The sequence below is a fragment of the Haliotis asinina genome, chromosome 8 (assembly GCF_037392515.1).
Source record: "Haliotis asinina isolate JCU_RB_2024 chromosome 8, JCU_Hal_asi_v2, whole genome shotgun sequence".
In the NCBI taxonomy this organism is placed as follows: Eukaryota; Metazoa; Mollusca; class Gastropoda; order Lepetellida; family Haliotidae; genus Haliotis; species Haliotis asinina.
Genome location: NC_090287.1, coordinates 52,356,179 through 52,378,863, shown reverse-complemented (window position 1 = coordinate 52,378,863; position 22,685 = coordinate 52,356,179). Strand labels below are relative to the sequence as shown.

Below are 22,685 nucleotides of genomic sequence, written 5' to 3'. Positions count from 1 at the left end.
GCGCTTAGACAGGACCCAGTCGTACCCATGGCCACGAGAGGGGTGTGAGACGCCATCCAGCCAGTCGGAATGACACGAATAGTTAAGAATGCTCCTGTGCATTTCTTCTGGACAGAACTCAGTCATGTAACGGCAGATCAATGGCTTCTCCGTCGGCCTCGTTGACAACGAACAAGCTAGCCATTAAATGTCTTATGTGTCACGTCAACATAGGTCATCGGGACAGGAGGGATATTTGTGGCCCCACTTTTCATTGCTGGTTTCTGTTTTTCAGTTAAGCATAAAATACCGAATCTGTCCTTCGTATAATAATCAACTTACTCCATGGCGGCCGCCATACTGCATCGACATAATATGTGTTCCAAGAGGACAGAAAGAAGGGAGCTAATTCGTGTTGCCACGTTTGTCCGTCAGAGGATTTTATGAGAATCGTGAAATATGTCCACATTAAAACGGAGCTTACGTGGGAAGATATGACTTGAGTAACCTCTGTGGGAAGACAATGGGATATTGCTGAAATATGGCCAAAAGCGGCGTAAAATTAAACTCACTCACTCAAGCGACTGGTATGCCTGGATCCATTAAACATTAGTTGGGCATGATGGAAAGCATTGTGGATCAGTGCTGGGAATTCTGTTAATTTGAATTTCAGCTGCACATTTGCCTGGATTCTGATCCTTAATTGATTTGCCTGCACCCGAGTTGAGAATCATTTGGTCTTCCGGCTTCATCTAACATTTAGCTGAAATGATGTTCAAAGCGACATAAAATCGGATTTACTTCCGCCCTATAACAATTTCTAAGCCTGTGCGGAGGCACTTATAAGACGCTGGCGGTGGCGTAGCGTTGTTGTTAAGGACCCTCGTATGGGTACAAAACCCATGTCTGATTTCCCCGCCGTTATACCGTTAGAATATTGCTAAAAGTTGGGTAAACCCACACTTATAGTGAGCGACTGAAAGAGTTTTACGTCGCACTCAGCAATATTCCAGCTATATGGCGGCAGTCTGCAAATAACCGACTCTGGACCAGACAATCCAGTAATCAACAGTATGAGCATCGATCTGCACAACTGGGAACCGATGACATGTGTCAACCAAGTCAGTGAGCCTGACCACCCGATCCCATTAGTCGCCTCTTATGACAGGCATAGTCTTCCTTTATTACAAACATGGGTTTGCTAAAGGCCTATTCCCGGACCTTCACAGCTTACAATATTTATAACCCAGGTAACCTTGGACATTTGAAAGAGAGAATGGACTGTTTCAACTTAGATATTTTAATGTCTGCGAATATGTTAAAAACGTTGCTGCATTTACAGGGAATGCTCTCGCACATGTTACAAAAGTTCCTTTATATAAGGCCATGAGACCCTCTGATTTTACTGTTTTTCTCAAACAATCGATCATGCCGTTATAACTTCCGGATAAATCCGCTTGCATCCGGCTCTTGACAACGTCAAATGGCATAATTGAGAACCACGTGACTGTTCCGGAAGTCCCTCCTGCCATGAGACTGGCGAATATACCCCGGTCGTCTGTGAGTCCACGATCGTGCATCACGTGGGTGAGGTATTCGTAGATTGCACAGTAGAGGCCGTAGCTGGGGATGTCTCTGAAGGCCATTGCCGTGAGGCCTCGGTAACACCCAGACACTCCATTTTCTCGAACGGTCGCCATGACAGCTTCCCATGGTCCTTTGAAGTAGGGGGAGGCAACTCTGGCTGTACCTAATATGAACAGAAAGCATGTACATAGTTTCAACAAGTATGATAGAAAACGCAAAATAAATAAGCTGTAATCAGGAACGTGTGTGTGTGTGTGTGTGTGTGTGTGTGTGAGAGAGAGAGAGAGTGTGTGTGAGTGTTTGAGGTCGAGAACAGTAACGTGTAGTAGTTTGCGCAAAGCGTTCTATAAACCTAAACCGTGCGAAAAATGCCACAAGTGTTCCAGAGTAATTAAAATCAGATTTTTGCTCGCTACGACTACACCCAGATATGACTACATTCCATTACATGCCAAGGAAGCATAACCTTTTGCGAACTTTGACCAACCATTACCCACATCAGAAAGCATTTCTTTCGAGTTTTAAGGAACTAAATGGAAAATTGCACATACGTCCTAGCTTAGAATAACACGAATAAAAGGAACGGAATATAAAATTTAGTGTGAAATTGGTGGTCAATATTTTAATACATGTCTGTACTTCCCAGAGGATATAGCCCGTTTTTTATTTCAAATGTTCCCAACCCATATTTGGTGAATGCCCCGTTTTAATCACTTCGAGTTGCCGGACTTCGTTGCCATGACCAGGATGTGGATGTTGTACAGACCGCCGCCATTAAGCTGTAATATTGAGTGGCATAAAAAAAAGAAAGCATGGAAACGAAAGTTAAGTGATACCTTTTATCCCTGAGGTAGTTTCGTGGGGTATCTGTGACTGTAGAATGACCTTACAGAGGTCAACAGGACAAGCGACAACCAGCTGGGCGGCTCCCGCTACACACCCTGCGATGTAGATGTCGAAATACGACGCTCGATCACGTACACTGCGCCTGTGTTGCATAAACTGTAGGGTGTTTCCGTAGACTCCGAAGAATACCGAGTTGATGACGCCGTACGAGAGGAGCGGCCATGACATCCCTCGGAAGAAACCTCTCGTCTTCAAGAACAAAGGAAAAAGGTGGACATTGTTCATTCACGTCACCATACCCACGGTGCTTATTATGTCAGTCACTGGATTGTCTGGCCCAGAATCGATTTTATACCAGCCTCTGTCATGTAGCAGGAATATTGTCCATTTGTTTAGTGGGGTGAAACCAGTAACGTACACATAAATAAGAAAAAAGAGCCAACAAGTAACACAAGCAAAATGTCATTTATCTTTAGTTCATATGCAAAGCTATTAATAGACATTTACTAATATCGTTCCTTTGATACTGAATTACAATGCTTTAAGGTCAATGCTTTCTGAAAATATTACTTTAGTTAGTTTAGATTTATGCCGCTTTTGGCAATATCCCAGCAATATCACAGCGGAGATAACAGAAGCGGGTTTTATTCATGTGGGGAATCGAACCCGGGTCTTCATTGTGGCGAGCGGACGCTTTAACCACTTGGCTATCTCACCGTATCTAAGATATTATGAAACATATACAACTCAAATACTTAAGGACCCCCAAATCGCTCATGGATTATCTGGCATACCCTTAACACGTTTTGTAGATATACTTGTTCTGCTTCTACGTTTCGTGAAAAGAACTGCGTTTCTTGAGGCACTCTTGAAGCATATATTGTCTCTATCAAAGATCTTGCAAACATGACATCATCAAGTTCATTCTTAATATTCCTAGGTTGCGGTATTGTAGCCTAGTGGTTAAAGCGGTCACCCATCACACCGAAGACCCGGGTTCGACTGCCCACACAGTTACAAAGCCATTTATATATATAAGACATTTGTATGGCGACGATATCCAGTTAGCTTGTACAACTGCTCAAGGGCGCTCAAGGTTTTTCACACCCGGTCACAGGTGGGCTCGATCCCGGCACCTCGAAGCTCTCTGGATTAGCAGCCTGGCGCCTTAGAAAGCTTCGCCCACCGGACCCTCGCGCCAGGGGTAATACTGCTGTACTACTAACTCCCAACCCTAGCCGACACTTACTAGACCTTGTGACTGTATGTGCCTCAGTGCATCCATTGTGCCATCATACTTGGTCCTGGTGGATTGCGTCTGCAGCTGTACCTGCGAACACCAAGGCTTTCTTGAAATCATTGCATTTTAAACACGAGGTCATCTGAAGATCCGTGCTAGAATTTGCCTTCAACAACCCATGCTTGTCGTAAGAGGGGACTAACAGGATCAGTTGGTCAGGGTCGCCACATGTTATCGTATCCCAAATACGAATATCGATGCTCATACTATTGATCACTAGAGTGCCTTGTCCAGACTCGAGTATTTATAGACTGGAATAGTGCTCAGTGCGGCGTTAAAACAAACAAACAAACAAACAAATATTCATCACCTCTGCGTCATTTATCCCATACTCCATCGTTGTCTGTTTGCAGTTGGTTGGGTAGGTTTGTATTGGCAAGTAGCCTACGGTTTTCTTTGCAATATTCCAGCTTTATGGCAGCTGTCTGTAAATAGTCAGGTCTGGACAACACAATCCAGCGGTCAACGCCACGAGCATTGGACACGAAATTCTCAAAAAGGATGCACACCAATAGTCTCCTACGAATATTCGAAGAGATTCCAGTGGCCGTTATGAGGGTGAAAACGTTACCACGTTTTTCACAATTCAGTTTTGGTACATGTGGTTTATACATGCTCATTATACTTTCTTTCAGCTATATTTTTAACGAATGGTCTCCATACTCGCTCCAATATTGGCTGGGAGACACCGTCACCTGAATAGTTCCCATGGACGCATGTTGAACGACATTCCAAGGGCGATAATGGGCACGATAAGTAGATAATGCTGGCATTTGGCCAAGCAATGGCGACATTGTGAACGAGTATTGCATTCGAACAGGTTCTTTTATTATATTTTCCCGAAACATTTTAATGTTTAACCTCTGAAAGTTTTCTACAATTTCTTCATTTTACCATAAGGAGTCAACACATTCAGCGCCTGCGTTTCAGATGTATATTTGATGAAACCCTATTTTCACAACAACGAACGAGAGACCGTCATCTGAGGCGTCTCTACGTGATTCCAATACAGATTATAACGACGACACGGTTGCCACACATTTTTCACAATTCATGTTTGATATACGCGGTTTGCATATTCCCACTATACGAAACCAATAGCAAAACTGTGAACGAGTATCACATTCGAACACGTTCTATTATTTCTTCCAAATATACTTAACAGTAAAACAAGCACAACACTGGTCTTTCTAGTCAAGTGTTTAAATAGAAAACATGAACATGAACGCTTACGTTTAGGAGATTTTATTTTTTTCAAAACTTGCGTTTCTTTTGCTGTTGAGCATATGTAAATGTTCACACATGGCACTGAATAACATTTCCGTACAATGTTTTGATTTATGTACATATATTTTAGGTTTATGAAGAATATTTTGTATATACAGTTCTGTTTTGACTCATTGTTTAAACCAGAGACCATATACTAGATCTATTACAGGGTCTGTTTAAACTATGTCAACTTTAGTCAGGTAGTTGTTAAAACTTTCGATGTTTTGTTAGTTTTTCGGATTTAAAGTTAAATGAACCTGAAATCCTAGTGATTTGTTAGAGGTGTACTTCAGTAATGAGGTAGATCTACTGCGCCAGTTTTCTGTAGAATATTTGTTTATGGCTTTCAGGTCTCGAATGCGGTGATCGCAAAGTAATACACGATGCAACTAATTGTGTGCATGTCGTTTTGAACATGAATGTTGTAATTAAATATTAGGGGGAAATACTTCATTGCAAAAACAATTTGAGGAACAGCGAGTCTGCCATTTTGTCGCATCTTGTATGCGGATAATGCCTATCCTTTTTTCAAACATATTCAACAAGTTTTAACAGGTGCCTTTGTTGTCAATATATCATCAGAAGAATAGGAGTGAGTGAGTGAGTTAAAGCTATCGTCACATCGGCAACATTAGAGCCATATCGTGGCGATAACAATTAATTCTATGCATAATAATTAACGGTACATTTTAAAAAAAAGAAGGGTAGGAAATATTAACAAGTTTGGTAACCCTAGTTTGATGTTGGGATGTTGCAAGAGCTTCAAGTCGGTGTGGCTGGGATTGTCTGACTGGCTGGTAGGTTGGTTGGTTGGTTGAATTATTGGTTGATTGGAACGGTGTGTGGTGTGGGAGTGTTATGTAATATACTATTTTGGGGTCTTTTTGGGAGGGTTTTGTGCTGGTGCGTTACGTTTGTTGGTGTTTTTCTTTTTGAGGTTTTAAACTTATATGTTACTACTAGTTAGGACATAATCTATTCAGGTGCGCACCTACCTTTGTTGTATCGAATGGGTGTCCAACCACCAACCCCACCATACCTGAAACACGTATGTTTTCATTTACTCCAGCCTTTCCTCGGCATTTAAGGGAGCGAGTAAACTTGAAAATAACAAATATTCCACAGTGGTAAAGAAATAACAACAACAAAATCACATTCCCGTGGAGAGAACCGACTCAACGTAGGTTCCAACCCTGTGCCTGCTAGTGCGTCATTGTTTTGTTCCTGCTATCAACCATTGGTTTTCCTGGGGCAGACACGCCCAAGGGCTCCTCTCACGAAGCAACCTGTACAAAGGTTAACCATTCTTTAACACTGGACTAAGGTTACCTTAGTGACATACGATCACCTTAGTGCTTTGTGAATGAAGTCCCAGGTCTGAGTACAAGTCATTTGGTGCGTAAAACAATATTCAGTCACTTAAATCAATGGGGCAGCTGGACACAAAACACTGGCACGAGCATGTTTCCATGGCAACTGGTTGTAAACAATCACACCTTTATCAATCTAGGCAGGAATTTCAGAACAGGTCGCATCTGCCAGGTCTGCCTATGTGTATTATGTGATACATCTCAAAACATGTTCATTTCGTGGACTTAACCAGGACAGCAATTTAGCAGTATCAGACGTGTTCATGAAAAGAACAAACTAAAAGCCCACAAACGCGGGCGTGGTATTTACGGACCATCGGTGGCGTATTCAATATCATCACATCCTATCAGGATAAGGGACACATCTTTGCGTCCAGACGTATCACGGACAACCTCCTTAAGGCGTTGAACCCTACCTCCCAAAGCACCGGCTATATAGTCATTGATAGGACTGCTGCTTGCGTGTCTTACGACGTCATGAGCGACGACAACTTCTTCGTCCATCTGCTCCAATTAGAACCTTCCAAAGGTATTCCCTGCAAGTCAAACGCATCTCAATATAATTGTCGAAATGCGATACAGTAGGATGCTTCATGTTTAATGGGTGTCATAAGCAAGTGGTAGTGGGGTACTCTTTGTCAGACTGAAGACCTAGGTTCGATTCCCCACATGGGCACAAAGTATGAGGCTCATTTCCGGTGTCCCTCTTCTTGATATTGAAATATTGAAAACCTGAACACATCCATTCACTGTCAAAAGCGAAAATGAAACGTCGATTTTTGAATTAAATATAATTCCAACAAATAATCTCAAAGAAAACAAAGTAGTGAGTTGTTGATTTTGCGGTGCCTTTAGATATATTCCAGCAAAATCAGGACAGCAGACAGGGATCACCTATTGCATTTATGTTGATAAGGAACACGGCCTTGCGGAGTGACAATCGGCCGCTTTAAATGACCGACTCCAAAGCTGTATAATTCCGTATATATTGTATGCCAACAACACAAGATTCTAAGATTTCCGAAGTTGGATGTCACGCATAAAGCGCCGCTGGCTGGTTTAACGCCGCCCAAAGCAATATTCCAGCTATATGGCAAAATAAAGATAGTGAGTTGTCCGATGAATGTCACATAATCATAGTACGTCATCATAGGCTAGGAACAACGTTATAAGTGAAATATTCAAACATGACTACTGCTAAAAATCTAATCCTTAATGGTTATAAATTTCCATATTAATAAGCTCTAGTGACACTACATGCAATTACCAAGATCCACTTTCATTGTATGTGTGTGTGAAAAGAGATTGTGAGTTATAGGTCAATGGGACAATGGCTGACCTAGTCGTGATGGCCTTAACTCATGGATAATCCTGTACGTCCCCCATTTAACTTCCATGATGCAATAAATCTAAAACAAATTATTAACAAGTATTTTAAAGCAACTGTATTTCAGATTAGTGTGTTAAATAGGGAGGTCGGAGATTCGAATTCAATGACGCAAGTGACTACCCCTTTTGAATATCCCTCATCGCTTTCTCCATTCATGTAAATTTACAACGAAATGGGAACCATGTAGGTGTGGACACGTACCGTATTTCCTCTACTCTAATCCTTCACCTCGGTCGTACTCAAGAAGACAGGACGCGAGGCACAGAAGATCGCTCAGGCAATGATGTATTGCTGTGAAGAGTCCTGTCATTTAATGAGGTAGAGATAGACACGTGGCGCTGTGGCGGAACTGGGCGATACACACGCGGACTGGAAGAATAATCCTCAGTTAGATCTACTTGCAAATGAACTGAACATATACAAAATATGCTCTCACTAATGCGGCGCATTGTTATTCGATATCTTAATGTATTAAAATCAGTTAACACATAGGGTGACACCTTCAGAAACCGTATATATTTGTGTAAGACCAGACACTCCGTCCTTTATCAAATTCACACGATTCTTCCCGATGTTGATTTCTTAAATATTATGAATATTAAATTTTATTAAATATTATTTCTTAAATAATATTGTCCGACTTCAGACCTACATCACAACTGTTTCATAGTATCGATGAATCAAAAAGTAGATATCATGGTCAAGTTAGGTTTTCAGCACCTCATGCTTGCGATGGCTTTGTTGACATATATATAGATCTATATCCAATTAAACTGCCTAGATCGATGCTCATGATGTTGATCACTGGATTATTTACAGACCGTCACCATTAAGCTGGGATATTGCTGAGTTCAACAGCAAACCAATATACCAATCCGACTGACATAAACAAACTAATAAACAAATGAACAAAATAAACAAATGTCCGGGGATTGATATGATAATCACCTCAGAGGGTTTTGTGCAGAATCTCCGACAGTGCTAATGGTACTACTGTTGCCGCTGGGCCCATTGGTTGGAGCTTAAACAGGAAGTTTACTACTGAAAACTTGTAATCTTCATCAGTACCTCGATAGTTGTTTTTCGACCAACGTGCACGTTTCACGTCTGGCCAAGAGAACGTAACTCTAGGCGTCAGATAGAGTTACTTCCCTTGGGTTAAAAGCGTCATGCTGAGACACGTGGGCATGTGATAATGGTAGTAACTGTGTATGTGCAGATTAGCTGCTTCAAACATATTTCTGTAAATGGCGTAATTAGCTGGATAATGTGGCACTTTGTTGTTGTATTGCGAAAACAGATGTAAATTAACGTAAGACAATGCTGGAATCCCTCAAAGCTCTCAATACTGACCTCTCATTGGCTGGAGTATGTATAATGTTCAAGGGATATCATTCGCCATGAAGCTGAGAATGCATTTCTTGCTTATATCAAAACGTGTGGCAGCTTAGACACTTCATAAAAATTTAGAAACTAAGCAGACCTTTATGATAGGCAAAGTGTAAATGGGCCTAGTTGTCCTAACACTTATTGAAATTAAAGTCAATCAAACAGTCACTACATAAGGCGCTGTTTCACAAAGTGATCATCGTAAGTCTGTTAAAGAAGAAATTACGCCACTCTTAGCTCAATGTTCCATATATGTGGCCTGGGCATTGGTGAAAACGTGTTTCGTTTTTACGCATATGAAAGAACTCAAGATTGGTTGGAATGTCGACGGACTGCACGAGTTGAATGCTAGAACTCTGAACCAAATCATATGTTAGGCCGTCCGTACTTTTGACATGATATAGACAACCAATGACGATATGGATATTGATAAGAGTAAGTGTTGGTCTTCAGCAACCCATGCTTGTAAGAACGACTGACGGGATCGGGTGGTTCTATTTGTGCAGATCAGCACTCATGATGTCTATCAAAAGGTGTTTCGTATCCAGACTCGATTATTAAATATTTGCTGAGTGAATTGTTAAATATCCCTAATATCGCTCTCAAATATCCCTCTCACTATGTGAGGTCGTCTTTAGTGGGAAACACAGACGACCTGTGGAACTAGAACTGCCTAGAGATCGTCCAAATTCACTTATACCTCACCACTTATAAAAGAGCTCCATTAGATTCCATGTGCTTCACGTATTATTTCATGACCTCCACTTGGCTAATACTTACGAACATTACAACCACCCTGCACCATCATACCTCAGAGAACCCCTACCAGTCTACTATCCTCACAGAGCCCTCGGCTCATAACTTCAACACCTCTTCTCTGTCCACACATATAAAGGTTTTAAGCGTTTTTCTTTCACAACTGCGTCTAGTTGGAACTCTCTTCCAGGGCCCCGTTTCACAAAGCTACCGTTTTCACTGTCGCACCTTCTATACTACGCTACGATAGCTTTGTGAAACGGGATTCTGATATCGACCAAACCGTTACCACTGCCTCTTCTTTACAGCTAGAGACTTACCTGTTTGGTCAATACTACGAGTTCCAACTCTCACCTGGCACAGAGCACATCATCAAGTGTGAATTACTGCGCTCTTTAAATGTATGTATTCTAATTCAGATGTCGACAGTTTTATTACGCATGTGGACACAGGCGTTGGGCAATCAGATCGGGTCCAACCTGGGATTTGAATTCACAAACAAAGGTTCCCTGCTTATCGTATTATCGGCTAATCCCGTCAACAAACTATGCTATTATTACGCAAGGACTTGGTACTCAGATATTGGTGCATTCAGCTGTAGTAAGTCAACATACCTAAGCACTAACATGTGACAAATCTACTGTTTACGATAAAAAATACTGATTACTCAGTCAACTTATTATCAGAGTATTCTATTATCGATGTTTCTCTTAATTATCCAATAATTTCTCTCGTCACCCTCCAGGTGCATGATTATATAACCTTCAGGCATTCACCATATCACACTTGATGCTATAGTGCTGTGTAATTACCTACTGGTAAACGCATATAAGATGATCCACGACCTGACAAATGACCCCAATTTGCATACTTGGGAACGCCCCACAGAACGATCCACTTGAATCAAGAGGGAGACAGGTTGTCTGATAAATATTGAACCTTTCACGGGGTACAGGTACAATCCCAACCAATTGAATCAACACAATATACTGAGCAAATATGTTTAGGACCACCGATCCATTTCACGAAGCAAATGACATTTTCCTGGGTTTTTTAAACAAAATTATTGAATATCTAAAATGCTTGTCAATGCCCCAATCATCTATTTGTCTTCGTCTGAACTAGATGTTAGCGTGGAGTATCAGTATCTTATGCCTGAAATTGCAGTCTTATCATTCGAAGGAATATGCGGCGTTGTTTTAATGGGTAAAGTTGACTTTTCGTCTGCTAAATATTAAACAGATAATAACTACATATAGTATTTCATTTAAATTTTTAATATGTTAAAAGTTATCTGTTACTGAATGGTGGTGGCTAAATCAGAGCAGCAAGGGGGAAATATTTTTATCCCATAATTTTGTTCCTATTTCTCTGTACGGGCTGATTTTCGTCCATAATTCCGCTGGCGAGACTGGTGTTAGACAGTAGAGAGACAGGTGTTAATCGGTAGCGGTGTTGATTTCATGTCACGGTCAGCGTGTATTGCACGTGCATAATCGTCAAGCTAACTGTAGCAGCCAAGTGTACTCGCCCAATTCGTTGTACCGCCTCTCTTGTCGCAAATGCGTTTAGTGCGCAGGATCATCTAATATGTGTCCAGCAGCAAGACAGGAGATATACCACATGGGAACATTTGTCTGTTTGAACATATTTCATGCAATGTTGAAAAGGATTGTGCACAAGTTATGGAACTTATCACCGCCCCATCAGAAACATGAACAATAACGAATAGCCATAATGATATTAAAACATGTTATTCTTTTACCGAGGCACTTACTTTGCACAATGTATTTATGCATATGACTAAAGATATTTTCATTTATAGTGTTTGGCAGAGATCGCCACAATTGCTCATCTGAATGGTGTTGCTAGGCATTGAAATACATCCTCTGGGCTTGCACAAGTTCCTCCGGTAATAATTAACAGTTTAAAAGGAATTTGTTGTCAGCTTACCTAGACTGCACAAGATAGAATTACCGTACATCAATGGGCCTAGCGTTTAGAACGGCCTTGGAGAAAGTCTATAATATATCCTCCGACTGAAAATTATGGGAAAGTGAAAGAGTCTAGTTTTACGACGCTTTTAGCAACATTCCAGCAATATCACGGCGGGGGACAACAGACATGGGTTTCACATATTGTATCCATATGGGGAATCAAACCAGGGTCTACGGCGTGGCGAACCAACGCTTTAACCACTAGGCTACCACATGCCCCTCAGCAGGTAGGAATTTATATTTAAACTGCAATCGGAACCCCTCATCAGTTTTTCACGGAAGCGATTCAATTAAGGTGGCAGTCAGCTGTGATATACACTGTTAAAAAAATCTTATCAATCAGGATTGTCATGGTGTGCGTGGGTGTCATGCAGCACGAATAGCAGGCACAGTGATTGTTTCTCACGTGCAAAACATGAGTACAGCATGTGACTATAAAAGACCCAGATGGATATCACATTCACGATCTTTGCAAGTACTGCACACGAAAATGGGACGTCTCAACGCTGCCGATCGAAATCAGACAATTTAACGGTTACAAGCTGGCGAATCAAAAAGTGAGGTGGCAAGGATCTTCAACGTTCATCCCAGCATAATAACTCGATTGTGGGATCGATTTTGTCAAACAAATTCGACAAATGATCGTCCAAGATCAGGGAGACCTAGAGTTACCTAGAGTTGTAGATTAATATCGCTAAGCATGGATGACAATAAAGGAGTCGTAATTGTATTACATGTATTTCACATACGCACGCAAGCGCGCACATTACATACATTTACTGCATACTTAACTTCAAAATAGAACACATTCATTCGGTGTGATTCATTCTAATATTTCCGCAAAATGAATATTGCCCAAAACCCTATTTTCAGCGACTGTTTACTCACCGTTGTCATGGTTGTAACGTACGCTGTGTGGACAACCATATTGCCAATTTATGGCCCTAAAATGCAAGGGACATAACTCCACGTACAACCTAGCCTCTACTCACCAGGACGAATAGAACTCATTGTAAAATCTGGAAGATAATTTAGAAATCGAGGGAAAACCTTACCGAGTGTTTTTCCGATAGTTGACGATAGTTTCCGACTGATATAATAAACTGGTTGAAGCACTGTTAACCTCAACCGAAGTTGCGCTAGGAAAGAACGAAATCATTGTGCGTGTTAGTGCATGATGAGGCACAGCGAGTGACCTATCCCTGCTGTAGATAATCAAGGATTTTACCAGTGAAAGGATGATGTGGACAGATGTAGTATACTCTTATGGTGACAGCAACAGTCAGCATGTGAGGGAGCCTGGCTACGATAAGATGATAACTGATGCCGCATCATACAAATCAGGGCGAATGGGGTTATCTCCCTTCAACTGTCGGTGCAACCCATTGATCGCGATGGAGCGTTCAATCGATTAGGGTCCTCAAGGAACTATATTTCTAAAAGCTAGATAGGCAGACATATTGTTTTCTAGCATAACGTATCCCACATCTGTAAGCTACTTACACTTTCTAACATTTTGTTCAGTGAAATTATATATTTAACAAAACACAAAATTATTTGTTTTTCTTACCATCTATTTTTTCTGTCCGTATTAGAACATATCATACCGTTTCCTTGTTTGTCCTCAGCAATATTAATTTTCTTCTGAAGACACCGTTCTATAAACATCGAATCTGGACTGAACAATCAAATGATCATCAATTTGTACTCTACTGAAATAAGACTATGTACACTAACCACGTCAGCGAGCCAGTTCCCTATGACAGCACTGGGTTGCTGAAGCCCAGATCTAATCAGGATCCTCGTGGGTCCATCTAACACCGTATTCCAAATCCGGATCCAGTAATACGTACACTTGCGTTCAACTGTTCTAGCAATGGACTGGGTCCTCCTCCCATGTGCTATTCTAAAATAATAGTTAACAAGCATTTCCCAGCCAGCTACAACTCCTGCCTTGACGTTAATAGCTAATCCATCGTGTTATTTATTCTGACATCTATACGTGAAATGAAATTTTGGTATTGGAGGACATCGAAACTGTTGACAGGTTCCGCAGATGTTTAACAAAAATGATATTTATGATAAAAAAGACATACGACACGCCCACAACGGTAATAATTAAACCAAGGATGTGGAATGAGTGAATATGGTTTTACGCCGCTTTCATCAATATTCCAACAACGTTACGACGTGGACACAAGCAAGTTTTTCACCAGTGTAAGGAATCGAACTTACGAGATGAGAAGATGCTTTAACCACTAAACTACCGCCTTGTTTCTCAAGCACGAAGAGACATTTTGTAAAGGACAGGTTTTCTTTGCTTCATGTCCTGGGTGTATTAGTTCCCCCTAATATAGTTTTTTACAGCTCATAAAATGTTTCGTTTTGTAAGATTGGCATCGTGTTACGCTATAAAGATGTGCGGGTAGTTTTAATTTGAACTCACACAAACCTTACAAAACAAAACATTTCTTCTTTAACTTAAGGCAGCAATAAGGTCGTGTCCATCAGAAAACATTACATCATCAAATGATATGTATATATTATTTGATAAAAATATCACCACGCAGGTTTCAGTAGTACTTTATCTGGAACTATTGAACAATAGCATGGTACTGCCAGGCCTAGAACCATAATCTTGGTGAATCTGGACTCGAGTCGACCCGACGATCCTGTGTTCCATTTAGGCTTCAGTATGGAAGCAACTCTATATAGTGAAAAGGGGAACTTTCCGCGTAATGTGGGTCTCATTGTTGCAAGGTGTTCATTCTTGAAGCTGCAAAGCTCTCTATTCGTTTAAATCTGTCTGTTGTTGAACGCCGCACTCAGCAATATTCCAGCCACATGGCGGCAGTCTGTAAATGATCGAGTCTGGACCAGACAATCCAGGGATCAACATCATGAGCATCAAGCAAACAATTGGGATACGTTACATGTGTCAACCAAGTCATTGAGCCTGACTATGCACTACGTCCAACAAGACTTGCCCGGTTGCTGCGGATCACTTCTGACCAGGATCTTTAGGAGTCGATAAGTCTAACGTGTTATAAGCATACCCTAGTCTACTCCATCCAGAGACTGATGGTCTTGATACCGTGCAAATGAGTCAGTCAGTTGAGTTTTACGCCGCTTTTAGCAATATTCCAGCAATATCATGCAAGGGACACCAGAAATAGGCTTAAATTCACACACTGTCCCCATGTGGGGAATCGAACCCTTGTCTTCGACATGGCGAGTGGACGCTTTAACCACTAGGCCACCCAACCGTACCTTCCCGCCTTAAGGATTCCATTTATGTTATTATCCACTAAGAAATTAAACTTACATGTTTCACTATTTACTCTGCCGCATGGGCGTGGTGAAAACAGCTAACGAAATGATAGGCTGCACAATTATATGTTAGTGCATGCATTGTGAGACGTGTATATGTGTCTGTGGCCTACTGAGGTTGTAAATATCAAAAGTATATTCAAATAATACCTTTATAACAAGAAATTCATTACATTATAAATAATATCACTCTTCTTTGAAAGACACAGCGACAAGGAACGTTTGAACACTGTCAGATTGAAACCAGTCACTGGAAACACTCATTGTTTTCACTCTTTGTCAAATACTTCGATATGCTGAACCAGTGCCAGGTGTTTGACAAGGGCGGTAACTCCCCGCCTAGACAGGGACCTGAGATGACTGAGGCTACCGAGAACCCTCAACAGCTCTTGTCTCCCCTTGCTGGCTAAGTCTGCATCGATAGACTTAGAGATTGAGTCAAGTCTGTGACAAATATGAGTCAGTTTCCGTGATCCTCTGTTGAGCATTCGGCCATCCAAAAGCACTGCCGTGTACTCGATCACGTGGTTGAGCTCAAGCTTGAGCTGCATCACCTGCACGAGGAAGTCGCGTACATGCTTGGCTGTCACCGGCGTGCCATCGTTTTGGATACGTGATGCTCCGATATCAACCCCCTTAAGCATGAGGTTTCGCAGCTGGATGGTCAGTGAGTCGGTTGTGGATTTGAGAGCTCGTACGTTTCTAGTCTGGCGTTGGTTCCTGTGAAGAACAGCCATCTTGTACAAACTGGTCTGGTGATCTCGACTGGACGTATCGACATGTTTGATTGTCTTTCGGAATGTTCCAACACTTCGACATTTCACAGAATAATGGTTGCCTTCCCATGGTGAGCGACAGATCCAGCAAAACGTGTATCCACAAAGACACACCATGCATTTGCATCCTCCATTCTTCACAATGTGTCGGAAACACTTGGGGCATTGTTTTCCCCGCACTCCAACTGCAGCCGCGGCTGTTACCTTGTCATCACCGTGCTTCTTTAATTTCTGTGCATATTGTGTCGTCTGCTCACATGAAGCAGGCCAATGAGCTTCTCTGAGGCAGGAGAAGCAGACGACCTGACCACACTCACAACTGACTGTGACCGAATCCTTCCCATCGTTTCTTCTTTTCAATACGCGACCACATCTTGGATTGGGACACCATTTTAAATTTGGATTAGTTTCCACATCCAAACTAGCCCTTTGTTTCTGTAGCAACTGGACGTGCTTGATGCTGACGATAGACAGAAGCATTGCTGTATCAGCAACAGAGTCACATTTGTACTCGGGACACTTTATCTTTAAAGCACCCGAGTGAATTCTTTCCATAATGTGTTCGTTCCAGCATTCATCACAGAACCAGTGTCGACATGGCAGGACACAGCTTGCCGTCTTGCTGTCAAACAGCTCAGGGTTGATTTCATCAAAGCAGATGTTGCAATATTGTTCCTTCCTTTCGTTGTCGTTGGTAGGGGCAGTCGCCAGTGCTTCATCTTCAGAAATGTGCTCAATCTCTTCTTTGTCATCAACACTTAGGTCGTCAAGATGGACGCTGTGCGTGTTCCACTTGTTGACAGAAGGTACCAGCTGCAGCATCATGATCTTTTGATCAGCTGACGCCATTTCACCTATCTCCTTCTTCTGGAAGCTTTCAGCTGGTAGAGTGGAGGTAAACATGGCCGTAACTTGTATCACCTCGGGTATCGTTGTAGGCATCAGATCAAACAAAGCCTCAAGACGTATTGTGCCGACGCTGCAGTTGATGTTGAACTTCACTTGATAAACATCTAGTCCCTTGTCGTAACTTGCATCGCGTGAAAAAACTAGACAAGACGAGAAATCAGTTCCCCCAAGAAACCCCATTTGTGCTTGTTTGGATTTCCTGACAGCCTCTGACACATCCTCTGTCGTGTCTATGATGAATTTCCGTGGCTGACACTGCGACTCCGTGTATCTATGTTGGAATGTCTCCTGGAGTTGGTATGGATGAATTGTGTCACACTGAAGGATAACTCGGACAGATTCCATCTTCGGTGTTGGGGGGAGCCTAGTGAACGTAGACCCGGAGCTGTTGCTTTCATCGTCACTGCTTGAGTATGCTTCATCATTCTCGTCTTCCCTACTTGGGACGAGAACCCAGTCCTCCTCCAACCTGTGTGGCTTCTTCTTTGCCTTCAGTTTTCGTCGTTTTGGCTGCTCGGTACAAAGGCCTCTTGCTCGTTCTGCTGCTTCTAACACATCAATCAACATCACCTCTGGTGTTTGAACATCCCCAGGAACATCATCAAAGTCTAATTCATTTTCGCTCTGTTGGTCATCAAATGAATCATTCTCCTCGGCGTCCAGGTTTGGTTCATCCCAGTTCACAGAAGGGTGTCTCCTGTTCCTCCTTTTATGACCTTTCCCTGATTTCACACATTCGCTATCATCGAGTAGCCATATGTATTTAGGGTTGTGAGAAATAGAGCTGGTGGCGGGTGAGGGATAAAAAACGTCATATCGTATATCAGGGTCCGGGTCAGTCTGGCCTTCATCCCCTTCCCCTTCTTTAGACTGACCTGTTTTTGTTTTTCCCTTCTTGCGTCTTCTCCCTCCTTCCTTCCTGTTATTTCTTGGGAGCAGGCTGGAGTCATTAAAGTAACCTGATGTTGATACGACAGATTTGACTTGTCCTTCGCTACATGAAAATTCCACGCAGTTCGACCGACGTTTGAGCTTGTGTCTTTGGTACATTGACACCCTTGCGTCGTGTTCGTCGTGGTTAATATTCTCTTTGATCAGTTTTGGCAAAGCCCACCTTCCCTTTTTGTTGAGTGAGTAGAATACTCCATCTGCATCAAGATGCGAGTCGTCTGCTTCGTCGTTTGCCTGTCGTCTGCTAAGGTTAGTACTCTCTCTCACTATGCAGCTTTCACCGTGATATTTGCGAGCGAAGCGGGTATTCGAAGCTCGGAGAGTGTTTCCCGAGCGAACCCCGTGTTTTTCCGACTTTTTCACCATCTTGACGCGCTGAACACGCTTAGAGTCGGGAAACGTTATTGTTGATGAAATATGGTAAATGTATGGCCTTATATATTAGTTGAATGTTTCTATCGGTTGTGCAAGCCAGACTATAAATAACACACCAGAGCCTCACTCTGGCCTACGCTATATATAGTCAATGACGTATTCAAAACGCTATAACATCCAGTATCGAGTGGTCGATATATACTCCATGCAGCGATATGCGGCATCGCTTAGCCCTTGCTGTATATACAATATCAGTAAAGTGCAAACCGGAGTCTAAGGTTGTTTCGACTGAGTTGTGACATGCAGCTGTCACTGAGCCAGTCACGTGACATTACTGTACATGAATTTATGTATGATCGAGAAAAGAATTGGGATCAAGTAATTATTTGACACTACCACAATACTGTAGCCATGTGCATATACATGATAATGGGCATGTACTTAATCTAGAAAATGTGAAAAAAAGAAGAAAAAACCCCATATTGTCACATCTTAGATAATCCCATTATTTACTATAATATTTTACATAGCTTAGTGTTAACACTTTGATATATATTCTTCTAAATAGTTAGGAATTAATTTTTTTTTTCAAAAGTACCCTTCCCATGCATATTCCGAGTGGAAGCTAAGAAACCAGACTTGTCTACACTTTCAGTAAGAAATAGTGTGAAAATTAAAATGCTACAGAGGCAGTAATTGACTACATATTGATGTCAGGTAGACTATGTTACCTATGATTGTATTGTACCTTCATCAAATAACGAACTAGATACGACTATAATTGATCTACCCTGATAATCCCCCAAGAAATATACTCATTGTCCTGTTTTCCCTCGGACACGCCCTGTCTCGCAAAGTAATGGGATTAAGGGAATACTAGTTCTTCGTCTGTATCATATCGATATTTCTGTCATAATAATCATTTATTAAATACAAGAAAGTTATAATTATTTCATTGGAAATAAACTAGTGTGAGGGTATTGTCACACCCACTGAGGTATAGCAAGTCAGGAATTCATATAAAGGGCATTGTGAACGAGTACTGGCGTTATGTCGAGGTAAGGTAGACTAAATTTCGCAATGCGACAGCAGTGGCTACTTGTCAGAAACATTAGACATGTAAACTCAGTGGCATGCTTGACACTGATTGTGAGGTAGGTGAATGACCACTTTTCCAGTGAATATTAGTGGGCGAAGGTCTTTCGGCGTTATATTGAGGCAACTGTTTACAAACGCCGATTGTCTTACCACTCGATACTAACGTCAACGTTCACGGATGGCTGATTAAACCTTACTCCACTCAGTTATGACATACACACTGATATATATTCCTACATGTACACGTATCTCATCAATTGTAATATACTTGGATTACATGCGTGTACTGATATGAGTGAATGAATGTGGTTTTACGCCTGTTTCAACAATATTCCAGCAACATCACGTCAGGGCACACCAGTAATGGGCTTCACATATTGTACCCATCTGGAGAATCGAATCCGGGAGTACAGCGCGACAAACCCACGCTTTAACCACTAGACTACCCCACGCCCCAGTACAGGTATGAATTTATACTGAAACTACAGTCGGAACCTCTCATCAGATTTCAAGGAGGTACTTCCATTAAAGTTTACGATTGGCAGTCAGCAGTGATATATATCCTTGGTAATGCACTAGATATGAAGACATACATATTTCAAGGTATGCTTACAGCTAGCTACCGTTCGGATATCGCGGGTATCGGATTATCGGGGTCCGGACTAACGCGGTCTGACTGTATAACGTTTCATGCTATATTTGAATGACTGTATACGTTTCATGCTATATTTGAATCAATGAATAATCATTTGTTGTCAGAACAACCAATTTCACAGACAACATTATAGTCAGTCACACGATATCATCATATTTTAAAGGAGATATACAATAAAACTCTTAAATGAAATCATTTTTAGAGCATGTAAAACAACATCTCGAAGAAGATTTGTTTATAAGTTAACATTTCTACCCAAAAACGTTAACAAAGAAACATAATGATGTTTGACGCTACACTAGCGTTTATTAATAAAATAACGATACTTTTCCGGAGACGGTGGAATGTAAATTGTGTAAGGGGTAGACTGAAGCTTGCTTACTTAATATTACTTGGGCTATCTTCACGCAACCAGTTAGTCTAGAACTAAGTCTAAATTTGTTTTTCTTTACAAATGAATGTTAGGTGTTAATTGTATATTGCAAATTGTGCCTATTGGTTGCTTTAGCTATTAGTGAGTGAGTATGGTTTTACGCAGCTTTGAGCAATATTCCAGTAGTGACACCTGAAATGGTCTTCACATGTTTAGTTAAATTACTGCCGTTAAATCACTACTGTCCTTCGTTGCTAAATGGAGTGATCTTCGTGCCTGGTATTTAGCTTAGAAAATGCAGTCTATTAGTCTTAACCAAAGACATGAAATATTACACCATAGACTACCTTATGTTACACACACAAACATAAAGGAAGCGAGAAATACACAGACCGGTTGCTAAAACAAAATTATTTGAATGAGAGTATTAGGACAATATTATTTTAAAATATACCTATCACTATAATTCATCTAACACATACTCCATATTCTTATTGTCTATCTCCATAACAGCTTTTTCGCTTGAAAAAAAAGCTCCACCGAGGTTGGGATTACGATGATATACATACGCGTAGTCTGCGGGATTAGTGCAGTTGTTTGGGGTTTTTTTGACAACAATAAAATATCTTTATTATTTATAGGACGACTATGCTTGTCGTAAGAGGCGACTAACGGGATCGGGTGGTCATCCTCGCTGACTTGGTTGACACACGTCATCGGTTCCCAATTGCGCAGATCGATGCTTATAGTGTTGATCACTGGATTTGTCTGGTCCAGACTCGATTATTTACAGACCGTCGCCATATAGCTGTAATATTACCGAGTGCGGCGTAAAACTAAACTGAGTATAGTTTTACGCCGTTTTAGCAATGTTTCAGCAATACGGCGGGGACACCGGGAATGGGCTTCACACACTGTACCAACTATACACACGTATGTGTGTACTTGTACACAGGTGAGAAACGTACCTTCGGTGATCGACTGGAACGACGTTCTACAGTTATATTTGGATACAGCTTTCTTCAACCGAATCACTCCGGGTCATTGGAAGTAAACCCAGTCAAAAGATGTTGGCTTAACGTGTCCAACATTAATCGAGATACTTTTATTTTTTTTAAGCCAGTCCGGATCAGTCAGTCTAGTGAATGACGTCATGGAGATCGATAATACCATGTCTCAAGCAAACCAGCGAACCTGACCACACGATCCTGTAAATTACCTCTAACGACAATGATGGATTTTAAAATGCGAGTTCAGTCCGTAAATCCCTGGCATAGCAGCTAATGTACTTCACTCAGATGTCAAAACATGATTAACAATGGTAGCGGCTGTGAGACTGGATAGTGTGATACTTCAACCAGATGTCAAAACATGAGTAACAATGGTAGCGGCTGTGAGACTGGATAGTGTGATACTTCCACCAGATGTCAAAACATGATTAAGAATGGTAGTGGCTGTGAGACTGGATAGTGTGATATTTCCACCAGATGTCAAAACATGATTAAGAATGGTAGCGGCTGTGCGACTGGATAATGTGATACTTCCACCAGATGTCAAAACATGATTAAGAATGGTAGTGGCTGTGAGACTGGATAGTGTGATATTTCCACCAGATGTCAAAACATGATTAAGAATGGTAGTGGCTGTGAGACTGGATAGTGTGATATTTCCACCAGATGTCAAAACATGATTAACGATGGTAGCGGCTGTGAGACTGGATAGTGTGATATTTCCACCATATGTTAAAACATGATTAAGAATGGTATAGTGGCTGTGAGACTGGATAGTGTGATATTTCCACCAGATGACAAAACATGATAAACAATGGTAGCGGCTGTGGGATTGAATAGTGTCATACTTCCACCTGATGTCAAAACATGATTAAGAATGGTAGCGGTTGTGAGACTGGATAGTGTGATAATTCCACCAGATGACAAAATATGATTAAGAATGATACCGGCTGTGCCACTGGATAGTGTGATATTTCCACCTGATGACAAAATGTGATAAAGAATGATAGCGGCTGTGAGACTGGATAGTGATATATTTCCATCTGATGACAAAAAGTGATTAAGAATGAATGTTCTACTCCATCACAACAGCCTCACTAACCATTTGACACACGCGAGCTGGATATCTGCCCATTTATGAGTGAGGCTGAATGCTTCCTTCGCTTCCTCGCGTCTCAGCAACCTAACCCTGAGAATGACGTCTGCCGGAACCTACCTGTTCCAGATGACGTGGAGTTTCTGTCGTTGTGTAGATGTCGTAGACAGTCCTGACTTAGTGACACTGACTCCACAACCTCTCCAGTATACACATTTTGAATAACAAC

The 22,685-nt window shown here is 41.5% G+C and overlaps 2 protein-coding genes across 2 annotated transcripts; both read right to left on the bottom strand.

The window, feature by feature from the left end:
• Positions 1-1,261: 1,261 nt before the first annotated feature.
• On the bottom strand, positions 1,262-22,685 carry LOC137294500 (solute carrier family 25 member 45-like). The gene is made up of 7 exons (XM_067825528.1): positions 22,577-22,685; positions 7,943-8,110; positions 6,768-6,887; positions 5,977-6,020; positions 3,662-3,742; positions 2,403-2,661; positions 1,262-1,729 (listed from the first exon to the last, which is right to left on the bottom strand). The coding sequence occupies exons 3-7, from the start codon at positions 6,853-6,855 to the stop codon at positions 1,266-1,268; spliced, it is 936 nt and encodes a 311-aa protein (XP_067681629.1). The 5' UTR covers positions 6,856-6,887; positions 7,943-8,110; positions 22,577-22,685; the 3' UTR covers positions 1,262-1,265.
• LOC137294980 (uncharacterized) lies at positions 15,352-18,327 on the bottom strand. The gene has a single exon (XM_067826215.1). The coding sequence runs from the start codon at positions 18,213-18,215 to the stop codon at positions 15,483-15,485; it is 2,733 nt and encodes a 910-aa protein (XP_067682316.1). The 5' UTR covers positions 18,216-18,327; the 3' UTR covers positions 15,352-15,482.